The 26900-nt window shown below is 40.1% G+C and overlaps 1 protein-coding gene across 6 annotated transcripts in view; it reads right to left on the reverse strand.

The window, feature by feature from the left end:
- LOC128694822 (breast cancer anti-estrogen resistance protein 3 homolog) overlaps window positions 1-26900 on the reverse strand; it is a 680692-nt gene that overhangs the window by 36960 nt on the left and 616832 nt on the right. For all 6 annotated transcript variants that reach the window (XM_070092543.1, XM_070092541.1, XM_070092545.1 and 3 more), the window contains 2 exons: window positions 8663-8831; window positions 3777-3983 (listed from right to left, as the gene is read on the reverse strand). In XM_070092543.1, coding sequence (XP_069948644.1) covers window positions 3777-3983; window positions 8663-8831 — 376 coding nt within the window. The remainder of the gene's footprint in view (window positions 1-3776; window positions 3984-8662; window positions 8832-26900) is intronic.

Here is a 26900-nt window from a genome sequence, read left to right on the forward strand (position 1 = left end):
TGTTGAAAAAAAAAAAAAAAAAAAAAATATATATATATATATATATATATATATATATATATATATATATATATATATATATATATATATATATATATATATATATATATATATATATTTATATATTTATATATATATATATATATATATATTATTATATATATTATTATATATATATATTATATATATATATTATATATATATATATATATATATATTATATATATATATTATATATATATATATATATATATATATATATATATATATATATATATATATATATATATATATATATATATATATATATATATATATATATATATATATATATATGTATATGGGAGCAAGGGGCTTGTAACCTCTTCTCCTGTATATATTACTAAATGTAAAAGGAGAAACTTTTGTTTTTCCTTTTGGGCCACCCTGCCTCGGTGGGATACGGCCGGTGTGTTGAAAGAAAGAAATATATATATACACAAACACTGATCTCTGGCTGAAGGAGATTCGAACCTACGAACTTTGGAACAAGGTAGCACTGCGTACCTTGTTCCAAGGTTCGTAGGTTCGAATCTCCTTCAGCCAGAGATCAGTGTTTGTGTATATTTCGCCTGCTCTTGCGAATTCCTTGCGTGCGTGCGCGCGTGCGCACACACACACACACACATAACTAACTAACTAACATATATAGCGGGCCAAGATCTTCTGGTGCTTACTTGGTCTGTCTATCATACTAATCCCAGCCTGATTGGCAGAGGTACTTGTTGAGTTTCCTCTTGAAAACATCTGTACTGGTTCCAGAAATATTTCTGATATCTGCTGGTGAAATGTTGAATAATCTAGGCCCTCATATGTTGTATTCACAGTGCTCCAGCTTTTCACTAGGTTTATTTTACATTTTCTCCCATACTCCAGCTCTCACTTCATTACATTATGATGCTGTAGTGTATAGATTTGGGACTAGACCTTCAAGTATGTTCTACATATCATGTATCTTTCTTTCCTATACTCCAGAGTGTACTGTACATATTTAGGGCTTAGAGTATTCCCAGTAATTTACATGCTTTATTGGTTCTGTGCATAGAAATGATTTCTGTATCTGCTCTGGCTCTGATATCTTTCCTGCCCTGAACAGCCATAAACAGTGAAAAACAAAGCACAAGTGATTTGAATATTATCAACTTTTCCACCGTTTCCTTTATTTTGAAAATTCTCATCATCCACTCCATCAGTTTTCTGGCCTTCACAAAATTTGCCTTATCATGTTCTTTAAAAGACATGTCAGCTGAAATTATTACACTTAAGTCCTTCATGTGCTCCTTTTGTTCTACTTGATGGTCCTCTTGCATTTTGTATATATTGTCCCTTTTGAGGTTTTTATTTTTTTTTCCATATCTAAGTTTAAAAGCTTCAATAGGCATCCCATACCCATCCAAATTGCAGAGGCACAATGTTTAAAGAGACTGGGCCCTAAAGTTTGGTAGTTATGCATGTTAGCTGGAATGAACTACTTTACATGTCAGTTCTGTATATCATATTCTCCACTTCCCACTGGAAGACTTTGCTTATATTGTCTAGCAGTTTTTTCTTGTGTTCTATCAAGGTAATTTTGAAACTTATTTTAGTATAATCCCTACTCTGGTGGGAGATGACCATTGCATTGAAATAAAATTTCACTCCACTCATTGTTGTCAATACTTTGTGTATGTACATGGCATAAAAAAGACCACACATTACTGTCAGTTGGAGAGAAAGGGAAGCAAGATTATTTAGAGAGAATGAATCAAAGTAGAATGACATGGGGAGCGCATAAATCTGTAGGGGAAGGAAGGCAGGGTAGGGGCTGTCCTCGAAAAGGTTGGAGGGAGGGGGTAAAGGAGGTTTTGTGGGCTAGGGGCTTGGACTTCCAGCAATCGTGCGTGAGCGTGTTAGATAGGAGTGAATGGAGACGAATGGTATTTGGGACCTGACGAGCTGTTGGAGTGTGAGCAGGGTAATATTTAGTGAAGGGATTCAGGGAAACCGGTTATTTTTATATTGCTGGACCTGAGTCCTGGAAATGGGAAGTACAATGCCTGCACTTTAAAGGAGGGGTTTTGGGATATTGGCAGTTTGGAGGGATATGTTGTGTATCTTTATACGTATATGCTTCTAAACTGTTGTATTCTGAGCACCTCTGCAAAAACAGTGATTATGTGTGAGTGAGGTGAAAGTGTTGAATGAAAATGAAAGTATTTTCTTTTTGGGTCACCCTACCTCGGTGGGAGATGGCTGACTTGTTAAAAAAAAAAAAAATTGTTCACAATGATTATTGATATTAAATAATGATAAAGTCTTATATAATGCTTATAGAATTACAATCTGAACTGTCATATCTGTGCACCTATGACAAGACAGTGATAGTGTGAATGATGATGAAAGTGTTTCTTTTTCAGGTCACCCTGCTTCGGTGGGAGTTGGCCAGTGTGTTACAAAAAAAAAAAATGCTTAGTCATGAGATGTGTAAAGATAATTTCAGCTATCAACTTGAACATGATCAGGTCCGAGAGTGAACCTCTTGAATACGTTTTCATGTGCTGTCATAACTTTAGTGTTACTTAAATGCTTCTTGCACTAACACACAAATAAAATACAATTTCCATTGCTAGTCAATATATAAGTATAGCTAAACTACCGGTAATACTTACTGAGCGAGCAAACTAGTGATCTTGCTTGCCAGACGAACAGCTGACTGCCCCATAACAATGGCCCATATAGATTGAGTATTATTAGAGTACTATATTAATACATACTGTAACCTTTACTTCCTAAAACCTCATTTAAATATGATTACATTTTGAATAAAACATAATACTTTACATATTTCAGTTAATATTTTATAAACATGGCAAGTAAATAACATAGCATATTCCTAATATCTTAGTCACAAAAATGTTAAACCCATGTGAATCTCATAAAGTGGTCCTTTTAAACTCTTACAGTAAGTTACTGTGATATACACAGTACTGGAGTTGTCACTATCTATGACTGATGAGCTCTCCTCCCTCTGAGATGGTTATAAGAACAGAGGCAGCAGGTAGCTGTTCAATATCCTCATTTTTTTCATCTACCTTCTGTAGAATTGTTTCCTTCAAGAGGGGTGCCTTGATGATGAAGTGCTCTTCATCCAAGGAATATAAGCTACTGACCCCTTTTCCTATGGCCCGGTCATTATGTTAACAATACTTGTGTAATTTCTTCTTGAAATACTGATAGTCATGCTCTCCACATAAACCATCATAGTGTTTATTTTAATCTGAGCTTTCCTTCATTTTTATTAACCTCAATTTGCCACACAAGCAGTTTGATTAGTTAGGTATAAGTTTTTCAATTAATTTAATAGCCTAAAAAATGGGAAGTTGCAATTTATGTGAAATACTTTTACATTTAATTTTTAAGTTGATGCAGCACTATACTTTGAGTGGGGGGGGGTAGTAATAAAGGTCACTCCGCACCTAGGAAATGAGAGGTAATTTGGTTTGATGCAAGAAACAGGGGTAGCTCTAATAATTTGGATCATGAGCCCTTCAACATCTTGGCACCCATTTACCTTGAAAGGGCCAGACCAAATGACAATCTTTTTTATTTTTTTCATTCCTGACAGTACCTCTTCATACTAGTGAAAAAAATGTGATACAATAAGGATTTGTGATCTAGTGAGGATGTTTTGCTACTTTATAATCAACTATTAAATCCCATTCCAGAAAACATGCCAAAAAAGTAATGAAAGCACTTACGTGTTTGTGCATAGAATAGATATCATTAAGATCCCTCTCACATAGGAGTATGAAAGGAAGAATGTGAGGAATGGTAGTGTTGGGTGCTTGAGGGTTGGTGCACTCATTCATAGCCTTCACTGTTGACCTCAACTTGCTTTCAAAATTGAATGCCGAGTCGGTGAATTTTTGTCGTACCGTGTGCCATGTGCTGGTCAGCCTTTGGATCTGTGATATTAAAGAGTAATGTTAAAACAAAAAATAAAAACTCAAAATCTTTCGATAATGAAACATACAAAGTTTCAATATTTGAATCTTGGTACTCCACTTGCATCCACACAAATATAGCACAGGAAGTTCAGAAGGAAACAGATCAAAAAGAATGCATGCATCACAGTAACCCATTTTTTTTTTTAACTGATCATCAAGTGTACAAGAATGGGGGGTTCACATTTCAGGATGTTTTTTTCATGAACACTTTTCAAATCAGCCTCAGACACTGGAAAAGGTCAACATTCAGCAAAAGAGTTAATAGCATATCAAAAGAAACATTGAAACAAGTGTTCAGTAACATTATTCATTATGTACATTTACATGAAAACTACAATGGTCAACACATTAAAGAAATTTTTAAAGTTATTAATAAATTTACATTCTCCAAGACGTGTGTGTCTCTGTTTTTTGAATGCCCTGTAGAATCAATGATAGATATTTACATTAAATAATCATGGACAACTGATATACCGGATCATTATTTAGTTGTAGCTACGGTTAGAGTAAGAGGTAGATGGGACAAGAGGAAAATGGCAACAAGTAAGAGAGAGGTGAAAGTGTATAAACTAGAAGAGGAGGAAGTTCAGGTGAGATATAAGCAACTATTGACAGAAAGGTGGGCTGGTTCAAATATGAGTAGTGTGTGAGTGTGTGTGAGTGTGTGTGTGTGTGTGTGTGTGTGTGTGTGTGTGTGTGTGTGTGTGTGTGTGTGTGTGTGTGTGTGTGTGTGTGTGTGTGTGTGTGTGTGTGTGTGTGTGTGGGGAGGGGGGGATGAAGAGGGTTGGAATATTTTTAAAAATGCAGTATTAGAATGTAGGGCAGAAGTTTCCGGTTATAGGAGGGTGGGTGCAGGAGGAAAGAGGAGTGATTGGTGGAATGATGAAGTAAAGGGTGTGATAAAAGAGAAAAAGGTAGCTTATGAGAGGTTTTTACAAAGCAGAAGTGTTATAAGAAGAGCAGAGTATAGAGAGAGTAAAAGAAAGGTGTGGAGAGTGGTGAGAGAATGCAAAAGGAGAGCAGATGATAGAGTGGGAGAGGCACTGTCAAGAAATTTTAATGAAAATAAGAAAAAAATTTGGAGTTAAACAAGTAAAGAAAGCCTAGGGAACGAATGGATTTGTCAGTTAAAAACAGAGTAGGGGAATTAGTAGATGGAGAGATGGAGGTATTGGGTAGATGGCAAGAATATTTTGAGGAACTTTTAAATGTTAATGAAGAAAGGGAGGCGGTAATTTCATGCATTGGCCAGGGAGGTATATCATCTTTTAGGGGTGACGAAGAGCAGGATGTGAGTGTGAGGGAGGTGTGCGAGGCATTACATAGAATGAAAGGGGTAAAGCAGCTGGAACTGAAGGGATCATGACAGAAATGTTAAAAGCAGGGGAGGATATAGCGTTAGAGTGGTTGGTATTTTTGTTAAATAAATGCATGAAAGAGGGGAAGGTACCTATGGATTGGCAGAGAGCATGTATAGTTCCTCTATATAAAGGGAAGGGGGACAAAAGATATTGTAAAAATTATAGAGGAATTAGTTTACTGAGTATACCAGGAAAAGTGTACGGTAGGGTTATTATTGAAGGAATTAGAGGTAATGTGGCAGATGTTGCAGGTGTATGGTGTAGGAGGTAGGTTACTGAAAGCAGTGAAGAGTTTTCACGAGGATAGTGAGGCTCAAGTTAGAGTATGTAGGAAAGAGGGAGATTATTTCCCAGTAAAAGTAGGCCTTAGACAAGGATGTGTGATGTCACCGTGGTTGTTTAATATATTTATAGATGGGGTTGTAAGAGAAGTAAATGCGAGGGTCTTGGCAAGACGCGTGGAGTTAAAAGATAAAGAATCACACATGAAGTGGGAGTTGTCACAGTTGCTCTTTGCTCATGACACTGTGCTCTTGGGAGATTCTGAAGAGAAGTTGCAGAGGTTGGTGGATGAATTTGGTAGGGTATGCAAAAGAAGAAAATTAGAAGTGAATACAGGAAAGAGTAAGGTTATGAGGATAACAAAAAGATTAGGTGATGAAAGATTGGATATCAGATTGGAGGGAGAGAGTATGTAGGAGGTGAATGTATTCAGATATTTGGGAGCGGACGTGTCAGCGGATGGGTCTATGAAAGATGAGGTGAATCATAGAATTGATGAGGGGAAAAGGGTGAGCGGTGCACTTAGGAGTCTGTGGAGACAAAGAACTTTGTCCTTGGAGGCAAAGAGGGGAATGTATGAGAGTATAGTTTTACCAACACTCTTATATGGGTGTGAAGCATGGGTGATGAATGTTGCAGCGAGGAGAAGGCTGGAGGCAGTGGAGATGTCATGTCTGAGGGTAATGTGTGGTGTGAATATAATGCAGAGAATTCATAGTTTGGAAGTCAGGAGGAGGTGCAGGATTACCAAAACTGTTGTCCAGAGGGCTGATGAAGGGTTGCTGAGGTGGTTCGGACATGTAGAGAGAATGGAGCGAAACAGAATGACTTCAAGAGTGTATCAGTCTGTAGTGGAAGGAAGGCGGGGTAGGGGTCGGCCTAGGAAAGGTTGGAGGGAGGGGGTAAAGGAGGTTTTGTGTGCGAGGGGCTTGGACTTCCAGCAGGCATGCATGCATGAGCGTGTTTGATAGGAGTGAATGGAGACAAATGGTTTTTAATACTTGACGTGCTGTTGGAGTGTGAGCAACGTAACATTTATGAAGGGGTTCAGGGAAACCGGCAGGCCGGACTTGAGTCCTGGAGATGGGAAGTACAGTGCCTGCACTCTGAAGGAGGGGTGTTGCAGTTTAAAAACTGTAGTGTAAAGCACCCTTCTGGCAAGACAGTGATGGAGTGAATGACAGTGAAAGTTTTTCTTTTTCGGGCCACCCTGCCTTGGTGGGAATCGGCCAGTGTGTTAAAAATAATAATAATAATAATAATAATAATAGAGGTAAGACAGAATGTAGGATTGTGGATGAGCAAGGAGGTTTTAGAGTGGGTAGGGGATGTGTAGATCAAGTGTTTACATTGAATCATATATGTGAACAGTATTTAGATTAAGGTAGGGAAGTTTTCATTGCATTTATGGATTTAGAAAAGGCATATGATAGAGTGGATAGGCGAGCAATGTGGCAGATGTTGCAAGTATATGGAATAGGTGGTAAGTTACTAAATGCTGTAAAGAGTTTTTATGAGGATAGTGAGGCTCAGGTTAGGAAGTGTAGAAGAGAGGGAGAATACTTCCCGGTAAAAGTAGGTCTTAGACAGGGATGTGTAATGTCACCATGGTTGTTTAATATATTTATAGATGGGGTTGTAAAAGAAGTAAATGCTAGGGTGTTCAGGAGAGGGGCGGGATTAAATTATGGGGAATCAAATACAAAATAGGAATTGACATAGTTACTTTTTGCCGATGATACTGTGCTTATGGGAGATTCTAAAGAAAAATTGCAAAGGTTAGTGGATGAGTTTGGGAGTGTGTGTGTAAAGGTAGAAATTTGAAAGTGAACGTAGAAAAGAGTAAGGTGATGAGGGTATCAAATGATTTAGATAAAGAAAAATTGGATATCAAATTGGGGAGGAGGAGTATGGAAGAAGTGAATGTTTTCAGATACTTGGGAGTTGACATGTCGGCAGATGGATTTATGAAGGTCATAGAATTGATGAAGGAAAAAAGGTGAGTGGTGCGTTGAGGTATATGTGGAGTCAAAAAATGTTATCTATGGAGGCAAAGAAGGGAATGTATGAAAGTATAGTAGTACCAACACTCTTATATGGGTGTGAAGCTTGGGTTGTGAATGCAGCAGCGAGGAGGCGGTTGGAGGCAGTGGAGATGTCCTGTCTAAGGGCAATGTGTGGTGTAAATATTATGCAGAAAATTCGGAGTGTGGAAATTAGGAGAAGGCGTGGAGTTAATAAAAGTATTAGTCAGAGGGCTGAAGAGGGGTTATTGAGGTGGTTTGGTCATTTAGAAAGAATGGATCAAAGTAGAATGACATGGAGAGCATTTAAATCTGTAGGAGAAAGAAGGCGGGGTAGGGGTCGTCCTTGAAAAGGTTGGAAGGAAGGGGTAAGGGAGGTTTTGTGGGTGAGGGGCTTGGACTTCCAGCAGGCGTGCATGAGCGTGCTCGATAGGAATGAATGGAAACGAATGGTATTTGGGACCTGATGATCTGTTGGAGTGTGAGCAGGGTAATATTTAGTGAAGGGATTCAGGGAAACCGGTTATTTTTATATAGCCGGACTTGAGTCCTGGAAATGGGAAGTACAATGCCTGCACTCTAAGGGAGTGGTTTTGGGATATTAGCAGTTTGGAGGGATATGTTGTGTATCTTTATACGTATATGCTTCTAAACTGTTGTGTTTTGAGCGCCTCTGCAAAAACAGTGATTATGTGTGAATGAGGTGAAAGTGTTGAATGATGATGAAAGTATTTTCTTTTTGGGGATTTTCTTTCTTTTTGGGTCACCCTGCCTCAGTGGGAGACGGCCGACTTGTTGAAAAAAAAAAAAAAGTGTCTGGACAGTGAAAAGATAAGTTTTGGGTATCTGGACAGTGAAAAGGTTAATTTTGGGGGTCTGGACAGTGAAAGTTAAATAAAAAGCTATTTAACCAAGGTTGAGGTTTCACTTTTCATGGATTGCAGTTAATAGTTCAGGAACATATCCTCACCTCTGGAACACAGAGACCCAACATTATACCCGTAAAGCCATAAAGGTTCCCCATGGCAGTCTTAGTGTCTATGGCCACCTGGATCCAGCGATGTATAACTTCTGATCTCTCATTCAGATCTGGAGTTAACAGTATAGTCACTGCTACAAGAAGTTTCATACACTCTGTCCTGAGAAGTAATAAGAAAATTTGAGCACATGAGAATGTCTATTTTTTTTTTTTTTTACACAAATTGCTGTTATCCTACATCAGCTTCTTTCAAAGCTCAGCCATATCTAAGGTATACTACCACACCGTTCCCCAAGGATGTGACCTACAACAGTGACTTACAGTCAGGTACTTACCGCTAGGTGAACAGGGGCAGCAGGTGTAAGGAAACATGCCCAGTATTTCCCCCCTTTCTGGGGATTGAGCCACGGACACTCAGTATGTGAGCTGCGTGCACTGCCAACCGAGCCACGGGACACCAAAATTCAGGGAATATGTGAAGTGTCTTGTAATATGCATGACAAAATACATGCCAATGCATGCCAATGAAGAAAGACACTCACAAAGGAGTATGAATAAAAAGGCATATAGAAGGGGTATAGAAACACTAAAAAATATACAAAAATATTTAGTGCAGTAATTAGAATTTCTCATGATTTTTTCAATGGATTTCTTTGTGCTGGGATAAAACTCAGAATTTTGTACATTTGTTTAAATTTTGATCAAATGTAAAGGGACATATAGTTTCGATTTGTTTAAACCTCTCAAATGAAAACATCTCAAAAGGAACAAGTCACCACACACACACACACACACACAACACACACACACACACACACACACACACACACACACACACACACACACACACACACACACACACACACAACACACAACACACACACAACACACACACAACACACACACAACACACACACAACACACACACACACACACACACACACACACACACACACACACACACACGCGCACACACACACACACACAGGAGCTCGGACTCGACCCCCGCAACCTCAACTAGGTGAGTACACACACACACACACACACACACACATATATATTTTTTATTATTAACACACTGGCCGATTCCCACCAAGGCAGGGTGGCCTGAAAAAGAAAAACTTTCACCATCTTTCACTCCATCACTGTCTTGCCAGAAGGTTGCTTTACACTACAGTTTTTAAACTGCAACATTAACACCCATTAACATTAACACCCATTAACACATTAACATACATACATACATACAGTGGACCCTCAACTTACGGTATTAATCCGTTCCAGAGCTCATCGTTAGACGAAATTATCGTAAGTTGAATTAATTTTCCCCATAAGAAATAATGGAAATCCAATTAATCCATTCCAGACACCCAAAAGTATGAAAAAAAAAATTTTTTACCACGTGAAATATACATTTTCCTACACACAAAAAGAAGGATACATGCACAATATACTGTATTAAAGAAAAATAAATGACCTTTACCTTTATTGAAGATGTAGTGATGAGTGATGAGACACTGTTTTTCTTGAACACTCTGGGATTTTCAGAGTGATACATGAGTAAAGGCTTCACTTTGCAATCCTCACTAGCATTACAACAAAACATGAGAGTTAGCCTGTCTTTCATAGGCTTGTGTCCTGGGAGTGCCTTTTCCTCCTGAGTAATATAGATCTGTTTGGCATTTTCTACCAGAACAGGGCTGTTTTGTCACAATTAAACACTTGTTGGAGTTGGAATTTTTCAGCTTCACCATACCTTATCACACTGTGTATGCCACTACGATTCTTAAATCTCTCAGACCAACCTTTGCTGGCCTTAAATTCACCAATATGAGCACTAGTTGCAGGCATTTTTTCCTGTTCACCTGGGTGTTAGTCGACTAGTGTGGGTCGCATCCTGGGGGACAAGATTAAGGACCCCAATGGACATAAGTTAGATAGTCCTCGATGATGCACTGACTTTCTTGGGTTATCCTGGGTGACTAACCCTCTGGGGTTAATTGTTTCTCGTTAAGTCACACCAACAACACTCTCTACATCTTCGAGTAGTACAGCTGACAGTGGTGCAGCAACAGCTGACGGTGATGCAGCAACAGCTGACCGTGGTACAGCAGCAGCAGCTGATTGTCGTACAGCAGCAGCAGCAGCTGACCGTCGTACAGCAGCAGCAGCAGCTGACTGTGGTACTGCAGCAGCAGCTGACCGTGGTGCAGCAGCAGCTGACAGTGGTGCAGCAACAGCTGATCGTGGTATGATAGTATTTCGATAGTATTTCTCACCTTTTTTACCACAGGGTTGGCACTAGAAGCTTTCTTTGGGCCCATGGTGGCTTATTTAGCAGTTTTTATTTTATTATCACACTGGCCGATTCCCACCAAGGCACGGTGGCCCGAAAAAGAAAAACTTTCACCATCATTCACTCCATCACTGTCTTGCCAGAAGGGTGATTTACACTACAGTTTTTAAACTGCAACATTAACACCCCTCCTTCAGAGTGCAGGCACTGTACTTCCCATCTCCAGGACTCAAGTCCGGCCTGCCGGTTTCCCTGAACCCCTTCATAAATGTTACTTTGCTCACACTCCAACAGCACGTCAAGTATTAAAAACCATTTGTCTCCATTCACTCCTATCAAACACGCTCACGCATGCCTGCTGGAAGTCCAAGCCCCTCGCACACAAAACCTCCTTTACCCCCTCCCTCCAACCTTTCCTAGGCCGACCCCTACCCCGCCTTCCTTCCACTACAGACTGATACACTCTTGAAGTTATTCTGTTTTGCTCCATTCTCTCCACATGTCCGAACCACCTCAACAACCCTTCCTCAGCCCTCTGGACAACAGTTTTGGTAATCCCGCACCTCTTCCTAACTTCCAAACTACGAATTCTCTGCATTATATTCACACCACACATTGCTCTCAGACATGACATCTCCACTGCCTCCAGCCTTCTCCTCGCTGCAACATTCATCACCCATGCTTCACACCCATATAAGAGCGTTGGTAAAACTATACTCTCATACATTTAGCAGTTACAAGCGCTAAAAACAATGGAATACAAAATTTATTGAATGTATGCATGCAACCGTCCGCCCTGGCTTGTAAACAATGGCACTAGCTGAGCTGAGACGCTCTGGCCAGATGGACTGCGTTTGGAACGAATGATGTAAGTCGAGTTTTTCTTCGTAATTCGGGGAAAATTTTTTATGTTGAAACACTTCTTAAGTCGATTTTATCGTAAGATGAGGCCTTCGTAAGTCGGGGGTTCACTGTATATATATGTATGTATATATGTGTATATATATATATATATATATATATATATATATATATATATATATATATATATATATATATATAGAGAGAGAGAGATTTTGGGAGATGTTAAGTGAATGTATAGGAGCCTTTGAACCAAGTGAGAGAGTAATTGTGGTAGGGGACTTGAATGCTAAAGTAGGAGAAACTTTTAGAGAGGGTGTGGTAGGTAAGTTTGGGGTGCCAGGTGTAAATGATAATGGGAGCCCTTTGATTGAACTTTGTATAGAAAGGGGTTTAGTTATAGGTAATACATATTTTAAGAAAAAGAGGATAAATAAGTATACACGATATGATGTAGGGCGAAATGACAGTAGTTTGTTGGATTATGTATTGGTAGATAAAAGACTGTTGAGTAGACTTCAGGATGTACATGTTTATAGAGGGGCCACAGATATATCAGATCACTTTCTAGTTGTAGCTACACTGAGAGTAAAAGGTAGATGGGATACAAGGAGAATAGAAGCATCAGGGAAGAGAGAGGTGAAGGTTTATAAACTAAAAGAGGAGGCAGTTAGGGTAAGATATAAACAGCTATTGGAGGATAGATGGGCTAATGAGAGCATAGGCAATGGGGTCGAAGAGGTATGGGGTAGGTTTAAAAATGTAGTGTTAGAGTGTTCAGCAGAAGTTTGTGGTTACAGGAAAGTGGGTGCAGGAGGGAAGAGGAGCGATTGGTGGAATGATGATGTAAAGAGAGTAGTAAGGGAGAAAAAGTTAGCATATGAGAAGTTTTTACAAAGTAGAAGTGATGCAAGGAGGGAAGAGTATATGGAAAAAAAGAGAGAGGTTAAGAGAGTGGTGAAGCAATGTAAAAAGAGAGCAAATGAGAGAGTGGGTGAGATGTTATCAACAAATTTTGTTGAAAATAAGAAAAAGTTTTGGAGTGAGATTAACAAGTTAAGAAAGCCTAGAGAACAAATTGATTTGTCAGTTAAAAATAGGAGAGGAGAGTTATTAAATGGAGAGTTAGAGGTATTGGGAAGATGGAAGGAATATTTTGAGGAATTGTTAAATGTTGATGAAGATAGGGAAGCTGTGATTTCGTGTATAGGGCAAGGAGGAATAACATCTTGTAGGAGTGAGGAAGAGCCAGTTGTGAGTGTGGGGGAAGTTCGTGAGGCAGTAGGTAAAATGAAAGGGGGTAAGGCAGCCGGGATTGATGGGATAAAGATAGAAATGTTAAAAGCAGGTGGGGATATAGTTTTGGAGTGGTTGGTGCAATTATTTAATAAATGTATGGAAGAGGGTAAGGTACCTAGGGATTGGCAGAGAGCATGCATAGTTCCTTTGTATAAAGGCAAAGGGGATAAAAGAGAGTGCAAAAATTATAGGGGGATAAGTCTGTTGAGTGTACCTGGTAAAGTGTATGGTAGAGTTATAATTGAAAGAATTAAGAGTAAGACGGAGAATAGGATAGCAGATGAACAAGGAGGCTTTAGGAAAGGTAGGGGGTGTGTGGACCAGGTGTTTACAGTGAAACATATAAGTGAACAGTATTTAGATAAGGCTAAAGAGGTCTTTGTGGCATTTATGGATTTGGAAAAGGCGTATGACAGGGTGGATAGGGGGGCAATGTGGCAGATGTTGCAAGTGTATGGTGTAGGAGGTAGGTTACTGAAAGCAGTGAAGAGTTTTTACGAGGATAGTGAGGCTCAAGTTAGAGTATGTAGGAAAGAGGGAAATTTTTTCCCAGTAAAAGTAGGCCTTAGACAAGGATGTGTGATGTCACCGTGGTTGTTTAATATATTTATAGATGGGGTTGTAAGAGAAGTAAATGCGAGGGTCTTGGCAAGAGGCGTGGAGTTAAAAGATAAAGAATCACACACAAAGTGGGAGTTGTCACAGCTGCTCTTTGCTGATGACACTGTGCTCTTGGGAGATTCTGAAGAGAAGTTGCAGAGATTGGTGGATGAATTTGGTAGGGTGTGCAAAAGAAGAAAATTAAAGGTGAATACAGGAAAGAGTAAGGTTATGAGGATAACAAAAAGATTAGGTGATGAAAGATTGAATATCAGATTGGAGGGAGAGAGTATGGAGGAGGTGAACGTATTCAGATATTTGGGAGTGGACGTGTCAGCGGATGGGTCTATGAAAGATGAGGTGAATCATAGAATTGATGAGGGAAAAAGAGTGAGTGGTGCACTTAGGAGTCTGTGGAGACAAAGAACTTTGTCCTTGGAGGCAAAGAGGGGAATGTATGAGAGTATAGTTTTACCAACGCTCTTATATGGGTGTGAAGCGTGGGTGATGAATGTTGCAGCGAGGAGAAGGCTGGAGGCAGTGGAGATGTCATGTCTGAGGGCAATGTGTGGTGTGAATATAATGCAGAGAATTAGTAGTTTGGAAGTTAGGAGGAGGTGCGGGATTACCAAAACTGTTGTCCAGAGGGCTGAGGAAGGGTTGTTGAGGTGGTTCGGACATGTAGAGAGAATGGAGCGAAACAGAATGACTTCAAGAGTGTATCAGTCTGTAGTGGAAGGAAGGTGGGGTAGGGGTCGGCCTAGGAAGGGTTGGAGGGAGGGGGTAAAGGAGGTTTTGTGTGCGAGGGGCTTGGACTTCCAGCAGGCATGCGTGAGCGTGTTTGATAGGAGTGAATGGAGACAAATGGTTTTTAATACTTGACGTGCTGTTGGAGTGTGAGCAAAGTAACATTTATGAAGGGATTCAGGGAAACCGGCAGGCCGGACTTGAGTTCTGGAGATGGGAAGTACAGTGCCTGCACTCTGAAGGAGGGGTGTTAATGTTGCAGTTTAAAAACTGTAGTGTAAAGCACCCTTCTGGCAAGACAGTGATGGAGTGAATGATGGTGAAAGTTTTTCTTTTTCGGGCCACCCTGCCTTGGTGGGAATCGGCCGGTGTGATAATAAAAAAAAAAAAAAAAAAAAATATATATATATAATATATATATATAATATATATATATAATATATATATGCAGTGGACCACCGATTAACGATATTTTTTCACTCCAAAAGTATGTTCAGGTGCCAGTACTGACCGAATTTGTTCCCATAAGAAATATTGTGAAGTAGATTAGTCCATTTCAGACCCCCAAACATATACGTACAAACACACTTACATAAATACACTTACATAACTGGTCGCATTCGGAGGTAATCGTTATGCGGGGGTCCACTGTATATATATATATTCAGTGGTCCCTCAATAATCGTCTGGCCTGAAAGTCGTCCATTTCGGAAATATTCCTGTTATTTCGTCTAAATATTGGCTCGTAAATAATGGTCCGGTAACTCGCTAATAGTCCTTCGTCCGGGACGCGTACTCACGCTCTGAGCCGCCTGGGCCTTCCATTCCCAGCCAGTGTGCCATTGTTTACCAGTGAGTGACGGTCCCCTCACGTGCTCCTGTGATATATTTCATAATATTCCATTTATTTTAGTGCTTGCAAGTTACTTAAGTGCTAAATAAGCTACCATGGCTCCAAAGAAAGCTCCTACTGCCAAGCCTTTGGTAAAGAAGGTGAGAAATATGATTGAATTTAAAAAAAACATCATTGAACAATATGATAGTGGCGTACGTGTGGGCGAACTGGCCAGGATGTATTACAAATCCCGTACAACCATATTTTCCATCATAGCCAAGAAAAAGGAAATCAAGGACGCTGTTGTTGCAAAGGGGGTAAATATGCTGACAAAAATGAGATCACCAGTACTCGAAGATGTTGAGAAGTTATTATTGGTGTGGATAGACGAGAAACAATTAGCAGGAGATAGTCTTATGACGTCGCTTATTTGTGAAAAGGCTAGGCAGTTGCATGACGATTTGGTAAAGAAATTGCATGCAACTAGTGGTGATGTGAGTAAATTTAAGGCCAGCAAAGGCTGGTTTGAGAGATTTAAGAAGCGTACTGACATACACAATGTGGTAAGGCATGGTGAGGCTTCCAGTTTGGACCACAAGGCGGCTGAAAAATATGTGCATGAATTCAAGGAGTACATAAACAGTGAAGGACTGAAACCTGAACAAGTGTTCAATTGTGATGAAACAGGCCTCTTTTGGAAGAAAATGCCAAAGAGGACCTACATTACTCAGGAAGAAAAGGCGCTGCCAGGACACAAGCCTATGAAAGACAGGCTGACGCTAATGTTCTGTGCTAATGCTAGTGGGGATTTCAAAGTGAAGCCGTTACTAGTGTACCATTCTGAAAATCCCAGAGTGTTCAAGAAAAACAATGTTATGAAGAGTAAATTGTGTGTGTTTTGGAGATCTAATAGTAAGGCATGGGTCACAAGGGACATTTTCGTCGAGTGGTTCAATGAAGTGTTTGGCCCTAGTGTGAAGAATTACCTCCTGGAAAAGAAATTGGATCTCAAGTGCCTCCTAGTAATGGACAATGCACCTGCTCATCCTCCAAACTTGGATGACCTAATTCTGAAGGAGTTTGGGTTCATCACAGTAAAGTTCTTGCCCCCGAATACCACTCCTCTCCTCCAGCCCATGGACCAGCAAGTCATTTCAAACTTTAAAAAACTCTACACCAAAGCAATGTTTGAAAGGTGCTTGAATGTGACCTCAGACACTCACTTGACCCTAAGAGATTTTTGGAAAGAACACTTCAGTATTCTCCATTATGTATGCCTTACAGGTAAGGCATGGGAGGGAGTGACTACCAGAACTTTGAACTCTGCTTGGAGAAAATTGTGGCCAGATTGTGTCCACAAGAGGGATTTTGAAGGGTTTGAGGCAGCCCCTGATGAGCCTATGTCAGTTGTAAACTCTATTGTCGCACTGGGGAGTTCCATGGGGTTGGATGTGAGTTTGGAGGATGTGGAAGAGTTGGTGGAGGACCACAACGAAGAGCTAACCATTGAGGAGCTGCAAGAGTTTCAACAGGAAAAGCAACAGATCACAGCTCAGAATCTTGCTGCAGAGGAGGAGAAAGAGAGATGGAGGAAGGTGCCTTCTTCAGAAATTAAGGAGATTTTTGAAATGTGGGGTAGGATGGAAAGATTTATGGAGAAACATCACCCAGAGAAGGATGTTGCAAGCCATATCGGCAACTTGTACAGTGACAGAGTCTTGGCCCATTTTAGGGAAGTTTTAAAGAGACGCCAGAAACAGAGCTCTCTGGACAGTTTTTTTGCGAGACAGGACTCCAGTGACTCTCAAGGTGGTCCTAGTGGCATTAAGAAACAGAGAAGAGAAGTAACCCCAGAAAAGCAATTGGTACCCGAGGTGTTGATGGAAGGGGATTCCCCTTCCAAACAGTAAATCATCCAATCTGTCTCCTTCTCCAGTCTTCCATACACAAAGAAGAATCGCCAATAAAGGTAAGTGTTATGCTGTTAATGTTTAATTCATCATGTGCCACTGTATTGTTTATGTACTACATCTATATTTCATGTAAAAAATTTTTTTGTTTTAATACTTCTGGGTGTCAGGAACGGATTAATTGAATTTACATTATTTCTTATGGGGAAAATTGATTCGTAAATCGTCCATTTCGATAATAGTCCCACTTCCAGGAACGGATTATAGACGATAATTGAGGGACCACTGTACAGTGGACCCCCGCATAGCGACCTTAATCCGTGCAAGAGGGCTGGTCGTTATGCGAAATGTTCGCTATGCGAATTAATTTTCCCCATAAGAAATAATGGAAATAAAATTAATCCGTGCAAGACACCCAAAAGTATGAAAAAAATTTTTTTTTACCACAAAAAAATGTTAATTTTAGTACACACAAACTGAAAAAGGCATGCACAATTACATGACACTTACTTTTATTGAAGATCTGGTGATGATTGATGGGATGGGAGGAGGGGAGAGAGAGTGTTAGTGTTTAGAAGGGGAATCCCCTTCCATTAGGACTTGAGGTAGCAAGTCCTTTTCTGGGGTTACTTCCCTTCTTCTTTTAATGCCACTAGGACCAGCTTCAGAGTCACTGGACTTCTTTCGCACAACATATCTGTCCATAGTGGCCTGTACCTCTCGTTCCTTTATGATTTGTCTAAAGTGGTTCACAACAGTGTCATTGTAACAGTCACCAGCACGGCTTGCAATAGCTGTGTGAGGGTGATTTTCATCAAAAAAGGTTTGCACTTCAAGCCATTTTGCACACATTTCCTTAATCTTTGAAGTAGGCAATTCCTTCAATTTCTCTCTCCCCTCCTTTGAACCAGTTTCCCCAGGTCTGGCCTCTTGCTCTTGAAGTTGATCTATCAGCTCATCAGTGGTTAGTTCTTCATTGTCCTCCTCCACCAACTCTTCCACATCCTCCCCACTAACCTCCAACCCCAAGGACTTCCCCAATTCCACAATTGATTCCTCAACTGGTATACTACTCCTCTCAGGGTTAGCCTCAAACCCTTCAAAATCCCTTTTGTCTACACATTCTGGCCACAGTTTCTTCCAAGCAGAGTTCAAGGTTCTCTTAGTCACTCCCTCCCAAGCCTTACCTATAAGGTTTACACAATTGAGGATATTAAAGTGATCCTTCCAAAACTCTTTTAGAGTCAATCGAGTGTCTGTGGTCACTTCAAAGCACTTTTGAAACAGAGCTTTTGTGTACAGTTTCTTGAAGTTGGAAATGACCTGCTGGTCCATGGGCTGCAGGAGAGGAGTGGTATTAGGAGGCAAAAACTTCACCTTAATGAAGCTCATGTCCCCATAAAGTCGCTCTGCCACGTCTGTAGGATGACCAGGGGCATTGTCTAACACCAGGAGGCACTTAAGGTCTAATTTCTTTTCAGTTAGGTAATCTTTCACATTGGGGGCAAATGCATGGTGTAACCAGTTATAGAAAAATTCCCTAGTGACCCATGCCTTACTGTTTGCCCTCCACAGCACACACAAATTATCCTTGAGAACATTCTTTTGCCTGAACGCTCTGGGAGTTTCAGAGTGATACACTAATAAAGGCTTAACTTTGCAATCACCACTAGCATTGGCACACATCAACAAAGTAAGCCTGTCTTTCATAGGCTTATGTCCTGGGAGTGCCTTTTCCTCCTGAGTAATGTAGGTCCTGCTTGGCATTTTCTTCCAGAACAGGCCTGTTTCATCACAATTAAACACTTGTTCAGGTTCCAGTCCTTCAGTTTCTATGTACTCCTTGAATTCATGCACATATTTTTCAGCCGCTTTGTGGTCCGAACTGGCAGCCTCACCATGCCGTATCACACTATGGATGCCACTACGCTTCTTAAATCTCTCAAACCAACCTTTGCTGGCCTTAAATTCACTCACATCATCACTAGTTGCAGGCATTTTTTTAATTAAATCGTCATGCAACTTCCTAGCCTTTTCACATATGATCGCTTGAGAGACGCTATCTCCTGCTAGCTGTTTTTCATTTATCCACACCAATAAGAGTCTCTCAACATCTTCCATCACTTGCGATCTTTGTTTCGAAAACACAGTTAAACCTTTGGCAACAACAGCTTCCTTGATTGCCGTTTTCTTGCCCACAATAGAAGCGATGGTTGATTTTGGTTTCTTGTACAACCTGACCAGGTCGGTGATACGTACTCCACTTTCATACTTATCAATGATCTCTTTCTTCATTTCAATGGGTATTCTTACCCTTTGAGGTGTAGGGTTGGCACTAGAAGCTTTCTTGGGGCCCATGGTCACTTATTTTCCACAAACAGCACCGAAAACACTGTAATAATACGAAATATTCCGAGTGTATGCTTGAATGTTACCGCGGAGGCTGGCTGGTAAACAATGGGACGGGCGGCACATGTGAGGCTGGCTGAGGGCGCACATTGGACGCGTCTCGGACGAAGGTCGCTGAGCGGGTTTTTGTCCACTATGCGGGGCAAAATTTTAGCGAACAAAGCGTTCGCTATGCGGATTGTTCGCTATGCAAGGCGTTCGCTATGCGGGGGTCCACTGTATATCTTTCTTTCTTTCAACACGCTGGCCGTATGCCACCGAGGCAGGGTGGCCCAAAAGAAAAAACAAAAGTTTCTCCTTTCACATTTAGTAATATATACAGGAGAAGGGGTTACTAGCCCCTTGCTCCTGGCATTTTAGTCGCCTCTTACAACACACATGGCTTATGGAGGAAGAATTCTGTTCCACTTCCCCATGGAGATAAGAGAAAATAAACAAGAACAAGAACTAGTAAGAAAATAGAAGAAAACCCAGAGGGGTGTGTGTATATATGCTTGTACATGTATGTGTAGTGTGACCTAAGTGTAAGTAGAAGTAGCAAGACATACCTGAAATCTTGCATGTTCATGAGACAGAAAAAAGGACACCAGCAATCCTACCATCATGTAAAACAATTACAGGCTTTCGTTTTACACTCACTTGGCAGGACGGTAGTACCTCCCTGGGCAGTTGCTGTCTACCAACCTACTACCTAGCATATATATATATATATATATATATATATACAGTGGACCCCCGGTTAACGATTTTAATCCGTGCAAGAGGGGTAATCGTTATGCGAAATAATCGTTATGTGAATGAATTTTCCCCATAAGAAATAATGGAAATAAAATTAATCCGTGCAAGACACCCAAAAGTATGAAAAAAAAAATTTTTTACCACATGAAATGTTAATTTTAATACACACAAACTGAAAAAGGCATGCACACTTACATGACACTTACTTTTATTGAAGATCTGGTGATGATTGATGGGATGGGAGGAGGGGAGAGCATTATCTTCTTACTGTTTAGAAGGGGAATCCCCTTCCATTAGGACTTGAGGTAGCAAGTCCTTTTCCGGGGTTACTTCCCTTCTTCTTTTAATGCCACTAGGACCAGCTTGAGAGTCACTGGACCTCTGTCGCACAACAAATCTGTCCATAGAGCTCTGTACCTCCCGTTCCTTTACGATTTGTCTAAAATGGGCCACAACATTGTCATTGAAATAGTCACCAGCACGGCTTGCAACAGCTGTGTCAGGGTGATTTTCATCCATAAAGGTTTGCAGTTCAACCCACTGTGCACACATTTCCTTAATTTTTGAAGTAGGCACAATGGATTCCACAACTGGCATAGGCTTCTCAGGGTTAGCCCCAAACCCTTCAAAATCTTTCTTAATTTCCATACTAATTCTCACCCTTTTTACCACAGGGTTGGCACTAGAAGCTTTCTTGGGGCCCATGGTCACTTATTTTCCAGAAACAGCACCGAAAACACTGTAATAATACGAAATATTCCGATTGTATGCTTGGATGTTATTGCGGAGGCTGGCTGGTAAACAATGCCACCGGCGGAACATGTGAGCGTGGCTCAGGCCGCACATTGGAAGCGTCTCGGACGAAAATCGGTAAGCGGGTTTTTAAGCGGTATGCGAGGCAAAATTTTTGCAATTAAAGTAAGCGGTATGCGAAATAATCGCTATGTGATGCCATCGTTATGCGGGGGTCCACTGTATATATATGTATGTATGTATATATATATATATATATATATATATATATATATATATATATATACTGTATATATATATATATATATATATATATATATATATATATATATATATATATATATATATATATATATATATATATATATATATATATATATATATATATATATATATATATATATATATATATATATATATATAATATATATATATATATATATATATATATATATATATATATATATATATAAATATATATATATGTATATATATATATATATATATATATATATATATATATATATAAATATATATATATGTATATATATATATATATATATATATATATATATATATATATATATATATATATATATATATATATATATATATATATATATATATATATATATATACAGTATATATATATATACATATATATATATATACATATATATATATATATATACATATATATATATACAATATATATACATATATATACATACATATATATATACATATATATACAGTGGGGGGAAATAAATGGGATTAAATCTGGAGTATCTGAGAGAGTTAGAGCAAAGGAAGGGGTAGCAGTAATGTTAAATGATCAGTTATGGAAGGAGAAAAGAGAATATGAATGTGTAAATTCAAGAATTATGTGGATTAAAGTAAAGGTTGGATGCGAGAAGTGGGTCATAATAAGCGTGTATGCACCTGGAGAAGAGAGGAATGCAGAGGAGAGAGAGAGATTTTGGGAGATGTTAAGTGAATGTATAGGAGCCTTTGAACCAAGTGAGAGAGTAATTGTGGTAGGGGACTTGAATGCTAAAGTAGGAGAAACTTTTAGAGAGGGTGTGGTAGGTAAGTTTGGGGTGCCAGGTGTAAATGATAATGGGAGCCCTTTGATTGAACTTTGTATAGAAAGGGGTTTAGTTATAGGTAATACATATTTTAAGAAAAAGAGGATAAATAAGTATACACGATATGATGTAGGGCGAAATGACAGTAGTTTGTTGGATTATGTATTGGTAGATAAAAGACTGTTGAGTAGACTTCAGGATGTACATGTTTATAGAGGGGCCACAGATATATCAGATCACTTTCTAGTTGTAGCTACACTGAGAGTAAAAGGTAGATGGGATACAAGGAGAATAGAAGCATCAGGGAAGAGAGAGGTGAAGGTTTATAAACTAAAAGAGGAGGCAGTTAGGGTAAGATATAAACAGCTATTGGAGGATAGATGGGCTAATGAGAGCATAGGCAATGGGGTCGAAGAGGTATGGGGTAGGTTTAAAAATGTAGTGTTAGAGTGTTCAGCAGAAGTTTGTGGTTACAGGAAAGTGGGTGCAGGAGGGAAGAGGAGCGATTGGTGGAATGATGATGTAAAAAGAGTAGTAAGGGAGAAAAAGTTAGCATATGAGAAGTTTTTACAAAGTAGAAGTGATGCAAGGAGGGAAGAGTATATGGAGAAAAAGAGAGAAGTTAAGAGAGTGGTGAAGCAATGTAAAAAGAGAGCAAATGAGAGAGTGGGTGAGATGTTATCAACAAATTTTGTTGAAAATAAGAAAAAGTTTTGGAGTGAGATTAACAAGTTAAGAAAGCCTAGAGAACAAATGGATTTGTCAGTTAAAAATAGGAGAGGAGAGTTATTAAATGGAGAGTTAGACGTATTGGGAAGATGGAGGGAATATTTTGAGGAATTGTTAAATGTTGATGAAGATAGGGAAGCTGTGATTTCGTGTATAGGGCAAGGAGGAATAACATCTTGTAGGAGTGAGGAAGAGCCAGTTGTGAGTGTGGGGGAAGTTCGTGAGGCAGTAGGTAAAATGAAAGGGGGTAAGGCAGCCGGGATTGATGGGATAAAGATAGAAATGTTAAAAGCAGGTGGGGATATAGTTTTGGAGTGGTTGGTGCAATTATTTAATAAATGTATGGAAGAGGGTAAGGTACCTAGGGATTGGCAGAGAGCATGCATAGTTCCTTTGTATAAAGGCAAAGGGGATAAAAGAGAGTGCAAAAATTATAGGGGGATAAGTCTGTTGAGTGTACCTGGTAAAGTGTATGGTAGAGTTATAATTGAAAGAATTAAGAGTAAGACGGAGAATAGGATAGCAGATGAACAAGGAGGCTTTAGGAAAGGTAGGGGGTGTGTGGACCAGGTGTTTACAGTGAAACATATAAGTGAACAGTATTTAGATAAGGCTAAAGAGGTCTTTGTGGCATTTATGGATTTGGAAAAGGCGTATGACAGGGTGGATAGGGGGGCAATGTGGCAGATGTTGCAAGTGTATGGTGTAGGAGGTAGGTTACTGAAAGCAGTGAAGAGTTTTTACGAGGATAGTGAGGCTCAAGTTAGAGTATGTAGGAAAGAGGGAAATTTTTTCCCAGTAAAAGTAGGCCTTAGACAAGGATGTGTGATGTCACCGTGGTTGTTTAATATATTTATAGATGGGGTTGTAAGAGAAGTAAATGCGAGGGTCTTGGCAAGAGGCGTGGAGTTAAAAGATAAAGAATCACACACAAAGTGGGAGTTGTCACAGCTGCTCTTTGCTGATGACACTGTGCTCTTGGGAGATTCTGAAGAGAAGTTGCAGAGATTGGTGGATGAATTTGGTAGGGTGTGCAAAAGAAGAAAATTAAAGGTGAATACAGGAAAGAGTAAGGTTATGAGGATAACAAAAAGATTAGGTGATGAAAGATTGAATATCAGATTGGAGGGAGAGAGTATGGAGGAGGTGAACGTATTCAGATATTTGGGAGTGGACGTGTCAGCGGATGGGTCTATGAAAGATGAGGTGAATCATAGAATTGATGAGGGAAAAAGAGTGAGTGGTGCACTTAGGAGTCTGTGGAGACAAAGAACTTTGTCCTTGGAGGCAAAGAGGGGAATGTATGAGAGTATAGTTTTACCAACGCTCTTATATGGGTGTGAAGCGTGGGTGATGAATGTTGCAGCGAGGAGAAGGCTGGAGGCAGTGGAGATGTCATGTCTGAGGGCAATGTGTGGTGTGAATATAATGCAGAGAATTCGTAGTTTGGAAGTTAGGAGGAGGTGCGGGATTACCAAAACTGTTGTCCAGAGGGCTGAGGAAGGGTTGTTGAGGTGGTTCGGACATGTAGAGAGAATGGAGCGAAACAGAATGACTTCAAGAGTGTATCAGTCTGTAGTGGAAGGAAGGCGGGGTAGGGGTCGGCCTAGGAAGGGTTGGAGGGAGGGGGTAAAGGAGGTTTTGTGTGCGAGGGGCTTGGACTTCCAGCAGGCATGCGTGAGCGTGTTTGATAGGAGTGAATGGAGACAAATGGTTTTTAATACTTGACGTGCTGTTGGAGTGTGAGCAAAGTAACATTTATGAAGGGATTCAGGGAAACCGGCAGGCCGGACTTGAGTCCTGGAGATGGGAAGTACAGTGCCTGCACTCTGAAGGAGGGGTGTTAATGTTGCAGTTTAAAAACTGTAGTGTAAAGCACCCTTCTGGCAAGACAGTGATGGAGTGAATGATGGTGAAAGTTTTTCTTTTTCGGGCCACCCTGCCTTGGTGGGAATCGGCCAGTGTGATAATAAAATAATAAAAAAAATATATATTTTTTATTTTATTTATTATCACACCGGCCGATTCCCACCAAGGCAGGGTGGCCCGAAAAAGAAAAACTTTCACCATCATTCACTCCATCACTGTCTTGCCAGAAGGGTGCTTTACACTACAGTTTTTAAACTGCAACATTAACACCCCTCCTTCAGAGTGCAGGCACTGTACTTCCCATCTCCAGGACTCAAGTCCGGCCTGCCGGTTTCCCTGAATCCCTTCATAAATGTTACTTTGCTCACACTCCAACAGCACGTCAAGTATTAAAAACCATTTGTCTCCATTCACTCCTATCAAACACGCTCACGCATGCCTGCTGGAAGTCCAAGCCCCTCGCACACAAAACCTCCTTTACCCCCTCCCTCCAACCCTTCCTAGGCCGACCCCTACCCCGCCTTCCTTCCACTACAGACTGATACACTCTTGAAGTCATTCTGTTTCGCTCCATTCTCTCTACATGTCCGAACCACCTCAACAACCCTTCCTCAGCCCTCTGGACAACAGTTTTGGTAATCCCGCACCTCCTCCTAACTTCCAAACTACGAATTCTCTGCATTATATTCACACCACACATTGCCCTCAGACATGACATCTCCACTGCCTCCAGCCTTCTCCTCGCTGCAACATTCATCACCCACGCTTCACACCCATATAAGAGCGTTGGTAAAACTATACTCTCATACATTCCCCTCTTTGCCTCCAAGGACAAAGTTCTTTGTCTCCACAGACTCCTAAGTGCACCACTCACTCTTTTTCCCTCATCAATTCTATGATTCACCTCATCTTTCATAGACCCATCCGCTGACACGTCCACTCCCAAATATCTGAATACGTTCACCTCCTCCATACTCTCTCCCTCCAATCTGATATTCAATCTTTCATCACCTAATCTTTTTGTTATCCTCATAACCTTACTCTTTCCTGTATTCACCTTTAATTTTCTTCTTTTGCACACCCTACCAAATTCATCCACCAATCTCTGCAACTTCTCTTCAGAATCTCCCAAGAGCACAGTGTCATCAGCAAAGAGCAGCTGTGACAACTCCCACTTTGTGTGTGATTCTTTATCTTTTAACTCCACGCCTCTTGCCAAGACCCTCGCATTTACTTCTCTTACAACCCCATCTATAAATATATTAAACAACCACGGTGACATCACACATCCTTGTCTAAGGCCTACTTTTACTGGGAAAAAATTTCCCTCTTTCCTACATACTCTAACTTGAGCCTCACTATCCTCGTAAAAACTCTTCACTGCATATATATATATACATATATATATACATATATATATATATATATATATATATATATATATATCGGGCGAGATACAAGCGACTATTGGCAGAAAGGTGGGCTAGTGCAAAGATGAGTAGTGGGGGGGTTGAAGAGGGTTGGAATAGTTTTAAAAATGCAGTATTAGAATGTGGGGCAGAAGTTTGTGGTTATAGGAGGGTGGGGGCAGGAGGAAAGAGGAGTGATTGGTGGAATGATGAAGTAAAGGGTGTGATAAAAGAGAAAAAGGTAGCTTACGAGAGGTTTTTACAAAGCAGAAGTGTTACAAGAAGAGCAGAGTATATGGAGAGTAAAAGAAAGGTGAAGAGAGTGGTGAGAGAGTGCAAAAGGAGAGCAGATGAAAGAGTGGGAGAGGCACTGTCAAGAAATTTTAATGAAAATAAGAAAAAATTTTGGAGTGAGTTAAACAAGTTAAGAAAGCCTAGGGAAAGTATGGATTTGTCAGTTAAAAACAGAGTAGGGGAGTTAGTAGATGGGGAGAGGGAGGTATTAGGTAGATGGAGAGAATATTTTGAGGAACTTTTAAATGTTAAGGAAGAAAGGGAGGCGGTAATTTCATGCACTGGCCAGGGAGGTATACCATCTTTTAGGTGTGAAGAAGAGCAGAATGTAAGTGTGGGGGAGGTACGTGAGGCATTACGTAGAATGAAAGGGGGTAAAGCAGCTGGAACTG

Source organism: Cherax quadricarinatus, chromosome 39, assembly GCF_038502225.1.
Source record: "Cherax quadricarinatus isolate ZL_2023a chromosome 39, ASM3850222v1, whole genome shotgun sequence".
NCBI classification, from domain to species: Eukaryota; Metazoa; Arthropoda; class Malacostraca; order Decapoda; family Parastacidae; genus Cherax; species Cherax quadricarinatus.